This window comes from Passer montanus, unplaced genomic scaffold (genome assembly GCF_014805655.1).
Source record: "Passer montanus isolate IOZ18808 unplaced genomic scaffold, ASM1480565v1 scaffold9, whole genome shotgun sequence".
NCBI lineage: Eukaryota > Metazoa > Chordata > Aves > Passeriformes > Passeridae > Passer > Passer montanus.
The window spans coordinates 17125655-17141726 of record NW_024374367.1 but is presented as its reverse complement, the minus strand read 5'-3'; the positions used below and the strand labels follow the sequence as shown (position 1 = coordinate 17141726).

The following is a 16072-nucleotide window of genomic DNA, read 5'->3' as shown; positions in this document are numbered from 1 at the left end:
GACAAGCACCATTTCACAGATAACCTGAAATGATTTCCCATAGTCTATAATTTCTTTCTGCTTCTTGAAGTACTTGTAATTTGCTAATATATGCCTGTTACCAAAAAGTTTTGCAATAGATTAATCCTTATTATGAATTGCTATACATAACATAATTATACATAGGGCAATACCAAGCTGATATGCAAACTACCTAGCATTGTTTGATTTTCTGCTGTTTATAGGCAGGACTGTAATACGAGCCTTGTGCGTGCCTGTTGGAACGAACTGTTTACCTTAGGGCTGGCACAGTGTGCACAGGTGATGAACCTGTCGACTATCCTGGGAGCGATTGTCAACCACCTCCAGAACAGCATACAAGAAGGTATGTTACCAGTACTGCTAACAATACAGGGATGTTTGGATAACATTGCTCACAAGGTGTTTCCCCATCAGTAGCAGAATTGTTTACCAGGAACCAGGAGAAGGTGAAGCTTTCTCTTGCATAATTATCTTTCCCCTGGAGATCTACAGTTGTGTTGCACTCTCCTCACAGAGATGTCTGTGGGACAGAAGTGTTCATAGAGGCAAGGGGCTCTTCTATGCATGACTGGAAAGACAGTACATCCTAAACTACTCCTTGGATGTGCTCAGAGTTTTCTTCCCATCCAGATGTATGTTTTTTCCTCTTAGAAAAATTAGATCCTCTTTCAAACCACACCAGACTTTTTCCTTCTAGAACTTTCCTTCTCCTCTTTGTGGTGTAAAAACACAGCATTTGCCAATTATCACAACAAGCATATTCTTGTATGTACAATGGTTTTGGATAATACTGTAATGCAATAATGATTAATGTATTTTGAAGTGCTCTTGAAGCATTAAGCAACCTAATTTCTTGACATTCTTAACAAGATGTATGTGATTTTATTTTTTAATTCAATGTTGGTCTGTTGACAATGATGATTATATCTAGAATGGATGAAAATCTGTTATATTTACTTTTTTTTATTCTTTCAAGACCCTTCCAATCAATAGGATTGATTAGCATGAAAATAATATTCATTTTTAAAAGGAGGAAGAAAACAATACTAGCAGTTTTAAACTCTGCAAACACAGCATAAAAAATGAAAGCTACTTTAAATTTACATGTTCACTAAAAGCACTTATAGAATACTATTTGGTACCAATTTTTTATGGTACCATTTTTTAATAACTTTTGTATAGTATCATTATTGTGCACACAGCAAAAATCTGAAAATAGGTTTTTACTGAGGAGAGTAAAACAGATGTATTTTTCTACAGCTGAAGGATATTAAATATTTTTCCAGCTATCTTCTTTATATATTTTATAGTTCTACAATCAAGTTTTAATCTACTTTATTAGCTTCATCATGATAAAGTAAATTAGACTGAAATTTGATTCTTTAATGGACAGTATGCTTTACTACTTACTCCAAATAATGAATATAGAGTTTTTTCTTGTTTTGGTTTTGAGGGTTTTTTTTGTTGGTTGTTTTTTTTTTTTGTTTTGGTTTGTTTTCTCATTTTCTCAAGAGAGCCTGGACAGTCCCAAAATACAACAGAGTGCTGCTCCTTTCCTGCACAGAGGGGCAAAATTTGAAATGATCAATAGGAAAACCTGCATATTGGATGTTCTATGCAAAGTTAGGCTTTATATCTATTTCAGAATACAAAGAGCTGTCTATTCCACCTTCGTTCCAAGCAGTGGAGAGGAGTAAGTGGCAGGGCTATTGCAGCTGTTTCCACTTCTGTTCTTATGCATCAATTTTGTAAAAATATTTTTTCTATAACCTGTACTTGCACTCATACTGTGTTAGCTGAGACCAGCCAATAAAAGCGGATCATTAGTGTTATTTATCTATTCTGCAAAGTTATCATGTTATATTGTGTATTATACCTTCAAAATTCAAAACAAAGTGAAGAAATTTCAGAACTTCATTTATTTATTAGTGATGAAGCTACGTAGAGACTCTGGAATTCTAGTTTGCTTTGCCTGAGTTTTTCTGGGCCATATTTTCCCACTTAATACAGGAATAAAATTATTACATTATGTCTATCTTCATCCATCTTCAGTAACTAAAAATTACACACAATGTTTTAAGAAATGTAGATTATGCTTTCATTCTTATTTCAAGACTCTGCAAAAAATGGTTCTTCCATTCATTGAATCTTCTTATTGCAGTTTCAGAAAATAGATCAAATAGTAATAAACTATGTCAAAGATTCTGTTTAAGCTACATGGGGTCTAAGCAATCCTATGCACTATTAGCTGTAGAGAGAAAAATAAAATATTCAAATTATATTAAATACTAGCATTGGAGATTATGGCAGGAATAAAATTCTAATGTGTTTTTCAAGGAAAGGTTTTATCCCTTGTAAACTGACTTACTTCTGAAGTTTGATAATAGCAATTATATATTCAAAAGTTTGTCTTCATGTATTATCTAATGTTTTTATTCCTTGACTAGTTTGTAGATAGGCAGTCCAATGTAAGGATTTCTATTTACCAAAACAGAAATCTCTCCCTTCCTAGTTTAGCAGCTAATACCACTCACTTGTAACAGATCTATAAATAAAATAAAATTTTAAATTGAAATTTTAAGATAGCTTATGAACCCAATATAAAGAATGTGATCTTTCAAATTATAGAAGAATCTGTGTATGTGCATTTCAGTGAATTTACCCTATCGGACACGAAAAAGACTATTTACCATAGCTAATGAAAAGTTCACTCCAGAAAGTGTAGATAGAGGAGAAAATAGCACTGTCATTACTGTTCTTGCGTTCACTTTTGGAAAGGCTGATTCAATAATGTTTGAATTTAAAATTAGGGTTGCATGTTAGCACTTCCTTTGTGCTTCTGTTCATTCCCAGAATCACTCTAGCTATTTGTAGAAGAATGCACCATAATTTCAGAATCTCTGTTCAGAACAGTATATCACTGGAAAAAGTTTGGTGTGGCAGATTATGCTATCCTGGCAACAGGATAACATTCTGTTCCTAGAATGTTCTTAACGTTCTGTTTGCTAGCTCTGGGTCTGACTCAACTTTATAAATTCACTTTGCTTTCATAATAATTCAGGCCACCCTTACATGTTAAGTGGTTCTAAGACAACAAAAGACTTGCAAATATCACTTGACTTGGTTTATAAAACTTTGTTAATATATTAGAAATACTTGAGCTCAGATGAAATAGTAAGCAATATCTTTTTGTAGATAAACTTTCTGGCGACAGAATAAAGCAAGTCATGGAACACATCTGGAAACTTCAGGAGTTCTGTAACAGCATGGCCAAGCTTGATATTGATGGATATGAATATGCATACCTTAAAGCTATAGTCCTTTTTAGCCCTGGTAAGGAATTTAGTAACCATATCTTTTTAAATAATAATCCTTAATATGTCAATTCTTTACATTTTTAAATGAAACTAGTATCTTGAGATGAGACTCATCTGTTTAGTTGCAGATAAAATTACTGTTTCATAATGTTCATCACAATATGTTTTAAAATAACTTCAGGGCAACATATCCATGTTATTTACAGTTCCAATCTATGAGGTGTTTCCTGTACATCCATCCTAGAAGATTAGATTCTCAAGTTACTTTATTACTCATAGATTCTCAGCTGAAGGTATCTGGAATGTGTACTAGCAATATTAGTGAGGTAAATGGTGAGAAGGATTAGAAGAAATGCATTCTCTGAGTGACAAAAAGAAATTTGCTTCAGTTTTAGTATTTTTAATATACTTTTAAGAGGAATAGCTGAAATATGAGCAGAAATACCTATTTTATATGAAACTTCCTCAAAATCTCAAAGATTGAATGTAAACAGGCTGTCTTCCATTTGTTTTGAAAAAATGACAGCAGATAGCTAAAGCAGAGTCAAGTGTTTCTGAAATACGGAAATTTACTCAAAGAAGATACTTGAAATTTTCTGGAATGATTAGGTAAGGACATTAAAGAAACTGGAAGTGGCAGTCTTTTCAGCAGAGATGGCAAATGTTTCTAGGACACACAAAGGTTAATCTACAACTGCTGACAGGCTGAGTAAAAGGGAAAGTTTTGCTCTGAAATGCATATTATTTATTTTAATTTGAAGGTATTTACCACTTTGTATTTAATAGAATACAAAGTAAAAGGATATATTGTTATTGGTGTGTTTGCTTGGGTTTTTTTTTTGCATTGATAACTATTTTTCTCTTTGTAATAAAACTTAATTAGAAGATTGTGGTGTCCTGAAATGTTCTTTTGAATTTTTCTGGGGAGATTGTCCCATTAGAGTTAGGTTTATTAGGGGTTTTATTTGAGTTGGAAAAGCAAGACACACTACCCAAGCTCAAGGTAGCCTTTCCTATTTCAAGGGACAAGCAGTTTGGACACAAGAGTGAAGATATTTTGGCATACAAAGAGAGGTGATATTTTGTGGGTTTGCTTTTTTTTTGCTCTGATCATGTGGCTGTCTGAGGAGCTGAGGCAGCTGGAATTAAAACATGAGACAGACTAAAGAAGATTAAGACACTGATCTATCAAAAAAATAACCTTAGATACTGCTTAGCCAGCCTAGTTAGAAAAAATAACAGAGGCAAACATGTTTACATGTAAACAGGCAAAGTTAAAAACAAATGCCGTGTCATTGCCTGGTACACACATACAGGCTTAATCTTTGTCCACTTTCTTATGGACCCACACAGCTCTAGAGAGAAAAGTGAACAAACTAATTCTGAAGCCAGGAAGTAAACGCTTACCTTTATACAGCTAGCATGTTAAACATCACAATACCAGAGAAATATTTCATTGAAATTAAATGTGAGAGTCTTATAAATACATCTATTTCACAATGTATAGGGAAACAATCGACATACAGAAATGTTTTGTTTCTTTAGATCACCCTGGTCTGACCAGTTCAACCCAAATAGAAAAATTCCAGGAGAAGGCACAGATGGAATTGCAGGACTATGTACAAAAAACCTATCCAGAAGACACTTATAGGTATTTATTGTCTAAAGTACCCAAAGTAATGTTGTGGGCTGTAACTAACAGAACTACAAAATAATGTAATCAATGTTTTTGACATCTGGGGTTTGGGTTTTTTTCTGACTGTGGATGAGAAAGAACTAAAACCTAATTTGTAAAAGCAAGCAGGTTTGTTTAAAAATATGTAGAAACAAGAACAGCTGTCTAACTTCCTCCATGTAAATTGAATTTATTAGTACTTTCTTGGTTTTTGAGTGGGTTTTTGAGACTCTCATAGTTGTGTTTAGAAAAGTAAACAGACTTACTTACTTACTTATTTTTTTAGAAGTTTGGGGGACAACTGCTTCAACTGACTAATTCACACTGCTTCTTTTTTCAAGTTATTATTTTAAAGTCTCTCTGACAACTAAAAGATGATTATCATCCTTGAAATGTTTTTCAAGTTGCATATGCAGAAAAATGTTAGAACTGTCAGTTATAGCCCTTGGAAAAACAACAATTACATATAACAAGGAACAATAACCACTGCTCAAACTTCTGTTTGTAAGAAATTCCCACATCCTAGTTATTTTGTCCTCTGGGTTTGTTTGGTTTGTTTTTGTAATTTCTAAGGACTTCTCTGAAATTATCTAGCTTGCTCTTTTCACTTCTCAACTATTCTGTTTGTTATGTGCTAGAAACAATTACTGTATTTTCTAACAATCTCCATTAAAATGTAAAATTCATCAACAAAATTATTTTCTGCACTATCAGGGAACTTCTTACCTCTGTCTGCAAGATATACTAGAACATGTTCTTTTTTTTACTGTGAAAGGCATCCTCATGTAAAGAAGAAATCCCAAACACTTAAGCACTGTCTGGGGGTAGAATAACTAAAAAGGAGAAAAAAAACTGTCTGAAAAAGAGAGTTTTTCCCATCTCTGTTTTCTGCACTGATCTTACAGAATTAACACTGTGGTGCCATGAAAATAGGATTCTCTGCCTCAGAAATATCCTCAGATCCCACATTCTTCCATGTACAGTTGAGGCGTTCTGGTTTGATTAGTGAGAGCTGAATATCTACCATAAAACTAAATATAAAATTTGTTCCATATACTTACTTCTCATAATAGTGTCTCAGAGAAGAAAATCAGAGTTGCATTCCCCAAGCAGTGTCTTGTATTTTAAGTAAATAGTGTCTCCATCTCCATGCTCACCCATAGACAAGTTTACAGAACAAATCTGATTATTTCTGAGCAACTGAGATGGGGGACAAGTGTTACAATTTTCATAAAAACAACAGCATAGTTTTAATATTTTTGCCTTGAAGTTTACAAGGTATGGTATGTTAGCAGAATGGAACATAGATATTTTCTCCATAAATATTCAAGCATTTTCCAGAGCACCTGTGGTCAGTCCTACCTGAGGTGTTTCCTATTACAAGGTTCTGGTTCAGAAAATTTATTTGGTTTAGCATTTGTGATGCACATCTGCCATATGAATGGCAGCAAAATGCTTTCATCACTGTCCTAAATTTCATAGTAATGGGAAGTCTAGCATTTCAATAGTCACTTAATTGTACTGGATATCTGTTAACATAGTAGTAAATAAAACACCAAGGCAATTTGGGAATATTTATGCTTAACAGTACATTCCCCCAAATTCCTTCTCTCATTAGAAGCAGATTCTCTTTTTTTCTGTTTCTACACATCCAGTCCCCTTCCTGCTATCTCATTTGGCATGAAGTTGCTAGGCAACTGAGGACTATGCTGTTTATGGCTGAAATTTTAATTAAGCATTGTACTCTTAAAATGGTACAAATGTTCACACCAATCAACATGAATATTATTAGTCCCAGCATTGTTTGTCCAGAGCTGGGAATTTCAAAAGCAGGCCAAGAAAACTGTGTGCTTGTACATACATGTTCTATCTACAAAAGGCATTAACATGTCCCTTTCATTGGAAAACTACAAAGCTACTTGGCTTTCATTTTGCTTGCAGGATAGAACAGCAACCGTTCTTTTTGTCACATAGCCAAATTAGCTTTAATTTCCTCTTTATGCCTATTCATGAATTATGGTAATAATAAAGGCAGATCCAGCTCTTTAGCCATAGAGTCTTAAACTGGTCTTACATGTATTTATAATCCACTGAACTTCTTTTTCAGGCTAGCCCGGATCCTAGTTCGCCTGCCAGCACTAAGGCTGATGAGCTCTAGCATCACCGAGGAACTGTTTTTCACAGGTCTCATTGGAAATGTTCCCATTGACAGCATAATCCCCTACATTCTCAAAATGGAAACAGCAGAATATAATGGTCAAATAACTGGCACGTCTGCATAGAGGGAACAATGTCATATGAGGGATTGAAGTAATTTTCACAAAAACTGTATAATTACAAAGTTAAAACAGTAGTGTTTTGGTATGTGCAGATAATTCCAACTTGTTATCAGTTTCCTGACAGATTTCTCCTTGTCTTTTTCTGATGTTGACAAAATTTAAAGCAGCTATTAAAACACCTACTATAGGACCTTTCCTGCCACAAGGAATATTTTTGATGCCTTTCATTTAAAAGGCCGTAGATTACTGAACATACTTTTCACATGCTTTGTATTTAGAAACTATCAGTGGTTAAAAAGAGTTTTATAATATCAGAGTAGTAATAAAATTACTTTAAAAGTAAAAAGAACAGTATGTATATATTTAAAAATATCCTTGGAATGAATGTCTAGCAAATGCCAGGGTATAATACTAGCACTTTGTAATCACTTCTTGTCAGAGCAACAGCATCATCAACATCCTGCTTATGAGTATGGAAAATGAAAAAAATGCATATGTCCTTAGTCAAAATGCTAGTGATTTTTGTAAAAATGTAGAATGCTAAAGAAGACAATCATTTAATCTACAGAAAGTCACTTGCTGTTATGTTATGCATGAAATATTAATGTGGGTCCTTAAATCAGATATCCACATTATATGAAACTATATCTGTTAAATTAGTGCAGTTGTAATACATGGTACAGTGCAGTCATAGTGACTATTATGTGCTACAGGAATTCCCCACGCTAGAGAAAAAAAAGTGTTTGTCACAATAATGATTAAATATGCAGGTTCCTTAAAGTGTTTATTCAGACAAACACAATCATGCCAAATGTTATTCTAAGAAGCAGCCTTTCGACTTTGGGGAAAAGCAGTCATTAACTGGAAGAGCGGTAATTTTCAAATAGAGCGGTGTGATGCTCTTTGAGTGTGCTCTTTGTATGCTCCAAATTTACTCCTCCTCTCTGTACTCTGAGCACCCTCATAATGTGGCCACAGGGTACAATTTAAGACCTGAAATGTGTAGAACCTCTGGTTGTCAGCATGAGTTTATTACAAAGCTCTCTCACTTTTATCTCTCGCTCCCTCCTTCACGGAGCCCTCCCAGTTTTGCAGTGTTCTCAACTTTCCTGTCACTCAGTATGAAACCAAAATATAGTTAGGATTTACTCTCACTCATGTACAATTGCAGTTGATGATTGATGCACCATGGAGGTATTAAATGAACTACTTTTTAATTGTCTCGGGTGATGAGCCATCATCATGTTTGCTACTAGCTGCTAGCATAGGTTTCATTTTAGTATAATTTACTATTATGGCTGTTCACTATTTTAAAATCAGTAGGGTTTTTTAAGTCATAGCAATTAATACCTTCATCTGATCCTGGCACATTAGATGCATTAATTATTTTAATTATTTGTGTGTTAGAGGCATTCGTACTTTAGTAGATTTATGTGACAAAACTTATCTAATGGTAAGTTCAGCACTTTGGTTTTTCTTCTGTTATTGATACTTATTTAGAAACATCAACTAGGTTGGTGTTTGTGACTTTTCAGAGTCTGAATTGTAGCCAGAAGACCTTAAGCAGCTTTAGATGAGGCTTCTAAAGTAACAAAAAGAGCTTGTATACTTCATGCTTGTTAGGAGGCTGACATTTGTAGCACTTACTGTGACACAAAAGACAATTTAATTTTAGCTTCTAGATGCATTAAAGTCTTCTACTGTTACTATTTTTAGCACATTCAGAATCTTCTTTTCTCAGAAGGGTATTACAGAGTCCAGTATCCTTACAGAGATTTGGAGTCAAATTATCACAGTCACAAAGTGATTCCAGGAAAAGTTCATCTCACTGAAGCTCTACTTCGTGCCAATGTTTATTCTCTTCAGAACTTCTGAGGTTCTATTTCTGCTGCTCTTGAAATGAAAATATTTTAACTTGACAGACATACAGTAATAAATTATCTGATTTATCTGAACCTGAGCAAATGTGTATACTAGTCACAATTCCATCAGAATTGTTAGAATTCTATGCTGACTGAGACTGGGGCATGATAATGAGGCAATGTAGGGAATGATAATGAGGCAGTAATGTCCACTGTGCTTCATTTGTTTTCCAACTCTTTTGCAAAGGAACTGGATTTGAATCTTGTAGATAAAAAGCACTTGGGACTAGCTTTGTCCCATATGATTTTAATCGCATTTGTGACAAATGTAGGTATACTCTTTTCTTCCTTTTATTTACTTACATGGGACTGTAGAGTCAGAACTAACATCATGTACAAAAGTAATCTTTCTCAGCGTATTTACATTGCTTATGAATTGGCTGCAATGCTTTGGTGTCTGTGAAGTTACTCTGGCATGAAACTGGTAGAAGAGGAAAAAATCTCCAGGGAGAGATCCTTCTAAGAAGTCATACAAAGCTTTCTTTTAGCTGCCTTAAAATGTTAGATCATTAAGAAGGCTTAGTTTTCAGAGCACACTGTGGCAAGAAACTATGGTTGCTCTCCACTGATTAGCTGGCGTCATTGGCCAAGTCTCCTTTCACCATCTTCTGAAGCCCATGGCCCCCCAGACAGCCACGACGCCTCTGGTGAGGAGCTCTGGTTCCAGATCTGTGCGCAGAATCCAGCAGCTCTGCATCACCATTACAGTTCCCTTTGGCAAAGGGCACATTCTGAGGCTGCCATAGAGAAGCCAAGTCAGGGCTGAAGCTGACTGAAGTAGGTGAAATCAGTTTCCTGACTCTTGTTTCTCCTTTGGCAGAGACTGTAAAACACTTGTGTGGTTTTTTTATTGTTCTGTATAGTACACAGAACTCATTCTTGAATGAATTATTTCATTCAGGATACTGCAGGTGTCAGTAGATTTTCCTGCCCATTAAAGTTCAGAGAGTAGTTAGGATTCTTTCCTGATTACCTGCTGTTTAATTAGTAAAAGACAATTTTAAATAAATAGCACCAAATAGCATGACTAGGAAAGGGTTTCAGGAATATAGATTAACCAGGAAGACAGAACTGGAAATGAATGGGCTGAGGGTACTGCTCAATCAGTGACAAAGCAGCTTCCTGCACTAACAGCACCAGTCAGGGTCCTGTTTGAAACAGGAGAAGTGAGCAGTAGAACTGGCAGATCAGTCAGACACACAGGTGTACCAACACATACCTATTGGATGATACCATCCTGGAAAGAACAAAAATGTTGATTTTCTATTTGAGATCCCTCTCTTCCTCCCCAGTTACTCTTAATAGTGCAAAACCAGGGCATGTTGGGTTTTTTTTTCACCTACTCTTGTCCATAAGAGGAAAAGAATAAACGCCAGAAAACACAGGCAGATTCCCCCCTGTTCCCAGGGTTTGCCACATTGGCCACACAGCAACAGAAGAACTTTTGCAGGAGTTGGCTTTGGTGATAAGCATGGGCCAGCTGACAACAGCACACAACAGTGTGCAGTCCTAACAGCTCCAAACATCCAGGACGAAACAGCCAAATGAGCGCATGGTCACCCTAGAGAGGAAAGTGAGGGCTAGAGGAAGGACAAGTTGCCAGCATCTACTGGATCTTGAATGACAGGAACTTAGTTTAGAAACAGCTTTATATGAAAAATTATCAAGAGGGGATGGAAAAGGAGAGAAAACGAAAGCATTTACTTTTTGCACCTTTTAATTCTAAAGTTGCTGAGTCATTTTAATAGTAAATACTCCTGAATTAAGTTCAGGCTTATTGTTTGATGCCATTAGCCCTTGTTAGATAATGCTCCAACCCTACTTCAGCTGCAATCAGTGTTATCAACATATGGGAAATTATTTGTGAAAAAAAAAAAAAATAGAAAGTTCTTTATACTGGGGTTACAAGTTAAAGTAAAATTCTTTGTAAAGTTTAGATGCTCTAAGTTTAAGCATCTAAAGTTTAGATGTTTTTTATTGTGAAGTCAAGCTAAGTTCATCACAGGTAATACTGTTGTAATGTTCCATTAATGCCCACAATCTGTTCAATCCTCTGAGTTACGTGAATGCTTTATGAAAATGGCTTATTATTGGAAAATTCCTGCCTTTCTTTTTAAGGGGTTTGATAGAGTTATACATGTCTGTTTTGTGCCTCCCACCATGGTGCATTTCTGCATGTTCAGTTCTAGAACTCACTCGAGCAGCTGATGCATATGTACATAGCTGTATGTATGTGTGTATGAATGTATATGTTTATACCTGTCTAAATATATTCTGTACAGTGTATAGGAAATGTGTAGTGTATGTATATATGTACAGATATGGAGCCATTATTCATCTATTCTGTGTGCTAAAGTTTTTTATTCATTTGCTAATCAAGAGCATCCTAATTTGGTGAATCCTCACAAATTTCAGAGCTTTGCACCTTTTTTCTAAAGCAGTCTGAATCCACTATTTGCTGTTCAGAACTGACACATATATTCCATGAATTTTCTTGCTTTTATATTATTCTCTTTACCTTTTCTCATTTGACCTATAGAGGTCTGCTCATCAATAGTCAATATTAAGCGTATAATGCCTTTTAAAAATAATGAATAAATAACTATAGTCATAGAAAATGCTTCCCTGCTCATTATATACTCATTCTTTTCCAGCCCTCCTGAGATACTTTTGTAAAGTTGTATTTTTTGTGAAGCTTGGTAAGAGACTGATTTTTTGGTTTTAAGTCTTCATCTATGGCTAATTGAAAGTAAACCAATTTGCCAGTTATCACTGAACTGCAGCACACAGAACAGGAGGTGACAGATGCTGTTTAATAAATCAGTAGTCCTATTGTCATAGCAATCTCATGAAATCAACCTGTGAGTTAGAGACTGTGTGCTCTGGTCAGTGAAACAGCAGCTCTGGTATAATGGTAATTAAATAGTAGGGACATTGCAGGTTGTTTATTTCTTAGCAAGCATCAAGACATCTTCAGGATTTTCACAATGCGTTTCAATTGTATATTTACTTTCCAAAGTTTTTATTTTCCAACCTAAACTGAACATAGCTAGTTTCTTAATTTAGTTGTCAGACTAATGTCCCTTTCCACATTCTGTCCTCTCCTGGGTCTGCAATCTGTGCAGCTCCTGCACTGCCTGTGACAGTGCCACTGTCCATGTGGGACCTGTGCACACAGTTGGGAAATGAGATGTGGAGAAAGACAATTTCTTATTCATAATGAGGACTCAAACATTTACATTATCAAGGCTTGTTCTTCTTCCCTTTAGATGAAGTTAAAAAGGAAGCCTTCATAAAGTAAATATGTTTGTTAACTGTGGGTTTTTAAAAAACCATTTCGCAGACCATGCAGTGCTGTAGTTCGGCAAGTCTTGTTTCAGTCATTAAAAAGGTGAAACAGAATTTTCTGGGCATTTATTTCCACCTTTTGTGCTCACTGTGACAAAGACTTGTGTATGCTTAATCCGATACTAAGACACTAATCAAAACAGCATGAACTTTGTGCATGCTTAAAGTGAACCACAAGTCTGAGGAAAGTTTGCTATGGAAAATGCTGAGAATGCTCTTTCTTAGTATATTGGTTAGTGAGCATTTGTAAGCTTTTATTTCAAATACAGGAATAAACCTATAGCATTTCAAAACCTTATTTCTGTGATTTTCAGCAGGAAAAATATGTAAATTAATGTCAGGAATTTCTGTGACAGATGTTCCTTCGATGGTGTCTGGACAATTGGTGGTGTTTGAATGCTTGCTTTCCTCTCTAAAGGTAAACAGAAACCTGAAAGTCTGTTAAAGTCACTGTACTGCAGGAACACTTTTAAAGTTTAGGATGCCAATTGGGGCATTAATGCAAGACTGAATATGTTTAAAAACTCAACTGTGAATTCAGGAAAAAAAAATGCAAAGTTCAGTGAACCAAATGTGTTATATCCACATTTGAATTGTTTGCATTCTGAAGGACAAAATGTGCTCAAATTTAGTGGCAATAAAGGCTCTGCAATAATACAACACAGGTCCATTTTACAGTATTTTCATGACTGTGGGTTAAAATAGGACTTAATAAATTTGAAACAAAAAGCACAGTCTTTAAGAAGAAAACATTTTACTTACAGCCGGTATATGTTAAATTTTCTGTATATGGAATCAAGATCAAATGTTGGAATATTTTTAGTAATTAATCTGTACTCTGAAATACACTGGAAGCCAGTGTTCATAGTTTCCTAACTGAAAACTGCACAGTTGTATCTGCATTGGCATACTATGGAGTGCTGAGCTCCTAAAAAACAGCAAATTTTTTAAAAAAGGAAGTATCTGCTTTCAGTTCCTTGGGGTATTTTCTGGAAGTCTGTATTCCTTATAATTTAGAAAACGAAAACTGCAAAAATTTCTAATTTCTCACAGCTTCTTTTCTGAAATCGGTATTGTTGTGTGTGATAGCATTTAAAAATAATAGCATGTTCTTTTTTTAAACTAAATTTTATATCCAAACAATGTTTTCAGTCACAAAGAGGAATTTGCATTGTCGTGTTTGTATATAGAGTATTGCAGTGCATGATTTAGCTTATGCATTTTATTAAATGCTGTTGTGACATTATATTGTTGCAGTTAATACTAGTAGCTAAATGAGGTTTCTACCATTAAAGTGAATTACAAATGTAATTGCATTCTTGAGTTTTATTTTGAAGTTCATTTAAGTTCCTCATGAACAGGAGCTGCCTAAGCCAAAGACATAATTTACTATCTTTTAGGGAGAAACATAATTTTGCCTTCACCACAGTGATTATCTTAGGAGAGATTTAACGGGGTCTGGTATAGAAAAGAAATTCCATTACCTTACTGACTCCAAGAAGCTTCTCTAGGAGGAGACAGAGCTTTTCCTAAGTTTTTAATTCATCGTGAACAGATAAGCTTTGGGTGGCCCCAAAGCTGTCGCCGCTGTGCGCGGGGCCCCTCACGGGCCCTCACAGCCCCCTCACGGGCGCCCACGGCCCCTCACGGGCGCCCACGGCCCCTCACGAGCCCCTCACGGCCCCTCACGAGCCCCTCACGTCCCCTCCCGGCCCCCGCGCGGCCGGGCCCGGGCACAGCGCGCGCCCTCCGCGGGCACTGCCGCGAACGGGATGGGCGGAGCCTCCGCCAGGGGGCGCGCGGGAGCGCTGCCCGCCCTTCCGGCCGCCGCCGCGATGCCGATGAAGGGCCGCTTCCCGGTGCGCCGGACCCTGCAGTACCTCAACCAGGGCGACATCGTGTTCAAGAGCTCGGTGAAGGTGATGACCGTGAACTACAACACGGCGGGAGAGCTGAGCGAAGGCGCAAGGTGAGCGCAGGGCGCGGCGGGAGCGCGGGCTGCCCCTGCAAACACACCAGGGCTTGCGCGGGACGCGCCCTCCGCACCGACAACGGGCCAGCCCTCGTGTGCTTTTCTTTCTTTCCAGAAAGTTCGTGTTTTTCAACATCCCCCAGATCCAGTACAAGAACCCCTGGGTGCAGATCATGCTGTTCAGGAACATGACTCCCTCGCCCTTCCTCCGGTTCTACCTGGGTGAGTCCCGCCCGCCGCGGGGCCCGCTGGGCCGCACCGGCAGCGTCGTTACCGCCCCTTCGTGTCGCGCTCGCTCGGCCCTGCCTGGCTGCTGTGGGGAAAGAAGCTGCTTGATCGGAAAAGAGCTTTAGCCGTTAGCAGCGCCCCTAGACTCATCCTCATAGAGATTTTGTTTTTCTACTAAAAATATTGCATTACACATTAACCGCCGAAGGGAGGTAGATCCTTCATTTCTGTGCGTTTAAAGCCTCTCTAAACAGCATGCAGGAGGAAGTGGTATCCTTTGATACACTATTATGAATTTTTCTTGACAGACAGTGGAGAACAAGTTTTGGTTGATGTGGAAGATAAAACAAACAAAGAGATAACAGAGCATGTCAAAAAAATCCTGGGGAAAAGCAAGTAAGTAGCACACAGTAAGCAGACATCATCTACCACACATATTACAAACTTTTGTGGAATACAGAAGGAAATACCACATTTCCTGGATAAAAGTGACACAAGCAAGGTAAAGTCCATAAGGTAGGAACTATAAACCCATCTTTCTGATAACCTGGGTCCAGGGAAGGGAGAGGAAGTATTGCAAGTCAGACTTCTGATAGTAACAAATAGATCTCTTTTCTAGAGAAATGCTTGACAAAGAAGAAAGAGAAAGGAAAAAACTATCACATCCAGCAACCTTCGGGCCCAAGAAGTATCATCTGCGAGAATGCATGTGTGAGATTGAAGGCCAAGTTCCCTGCCCTGCTTTTGTACCATTGCCCAAAGAGATGAGAGGAAAATACAAAGCTGCTGTGAAAACTGAGGCATGAGCCTGATATTTCAACATGTCAAGTCATGCAGCTGTTTTTCCTCAGGGCTGGACAATGAAAGTGCTTCAGTGAGAGAAGAGCCAACAGTTCCTGGGAACAGGAACAAGCAAGTTCATTCAATACAGACAACTCTGCCTCATAAGCCTTCTTACATCTGCAACTAGAATAAAGTGAAAAATAAATAAAAGTTAAAACTGGCACAAAAAAAGCTGTGGTTCTACAAAGTATTGCAAGTCAACACTGGAAAACAAAATTAATATTGTCTTATTTCTTATTCGTGCCTGCAGGTAACAAATTATGGCAAAACCAAGATCATGTTTTCTTTGGGATAGAGGCTAGACTAAAAAGTTCAATCTTAGAAGTAGAGCAGAATTCTGTAATTTGTAGAAAGTGGTGCAAAAGTCTGTATTGTACCAACTGACAACAGCCAAATTATAATAGAACTCCAGTCTCAATTGAATTTTCCTAATTTATGTAGTTACCAATTAGAAACAGTTCAGAGTT

At 37.0% G+C, this 16072-nt stretch overlaps 2 protein-coding genes across 11 annotated transcripts in view; both read left to right on the top strand.

Moving 5' to 3' along the window:
- Window positions 1-13873, top strand: part of NR2C2 (nuclear receptor subfamily 2 group C member 2) — a 37574-nt gene extending 23701 nt beyond the window's left edge. For 7 of the 10 annotated variants that reach the window (XM_039733984.1, XM_039733980.1, XM_039733982.1 and 4 more), the window contains 4 exons: window positions 225-364; window positions 3217-3354; window positions 4884-4989; window positions 7121-13873. In XM_039733984.1, coding sequence (XP_039589918.1) covers window positions 225-364; window positions 3217-3354; window positions 4884-4989; window positions 7121-7295 — 559 coding nt within the window. In that variant the 3' untranslated portion in view covers window positions 7296-13873. The remainder of the gene's footprint in view (window positions 1-224; window positions 365-3216; window positions 3355-4883; window positions 4990-7120) is intronic. The other 3 variants (XM_039733986.1, XM_039733987.1, XM_039733990.1) reach the window with 3 other exon arrangements.
- Window positions 13874-14363: 490 nt separating this feature from the next.
- On the top strand, window positions 14364-15776 carry MRPS25 (mitochondrial ribosomal protein S25). Its single transcript, XM_039734016.1, has 4 exons — window positions 14364-14531; window positions 14650-14756; window positions 15071-15158; window positions 15382-15776. The coding sequence occupies exons 1-4, from the start codon at window positions 14398-14400 to the stop codon at window positions 15566-15568; spliced, it is 516 nt and encodes a 171-aa protein (XP_039589950.1). The 5' UTR covers window positions 14364-14397; the 3' UTR covers window positions 15569-15776.
- The last annotated feature ends 296 nt before the right edge of the window (window positions 15777-16072 follow it).

Bases quoted from the DNA above. Each gene is read 5' to 3' on its own strand.
- MRPS25 (XM_039734016.1), top strand. From the start codon at position 14,398: ATGCCGATGAAGGGCCGCTTCCCGGTGCGCCGGACCCTGCAGTACCTC. The intron at 14,532-14,649 runs GTGAGCGCAGGG...CTTTCTTTCCAG, and splicing joins GAGCTGAGCGAAGGCGCAAG to AAAGTTCGTGTTTTTCAACA. The intron at 14,757-15,070 runs GTGAGTCCCGCC...TTTTCTTGACAG, and splicing joins CTTCCTCCGGTTCTACCTGG to ACAGTGGAGAACAAGTTTTG.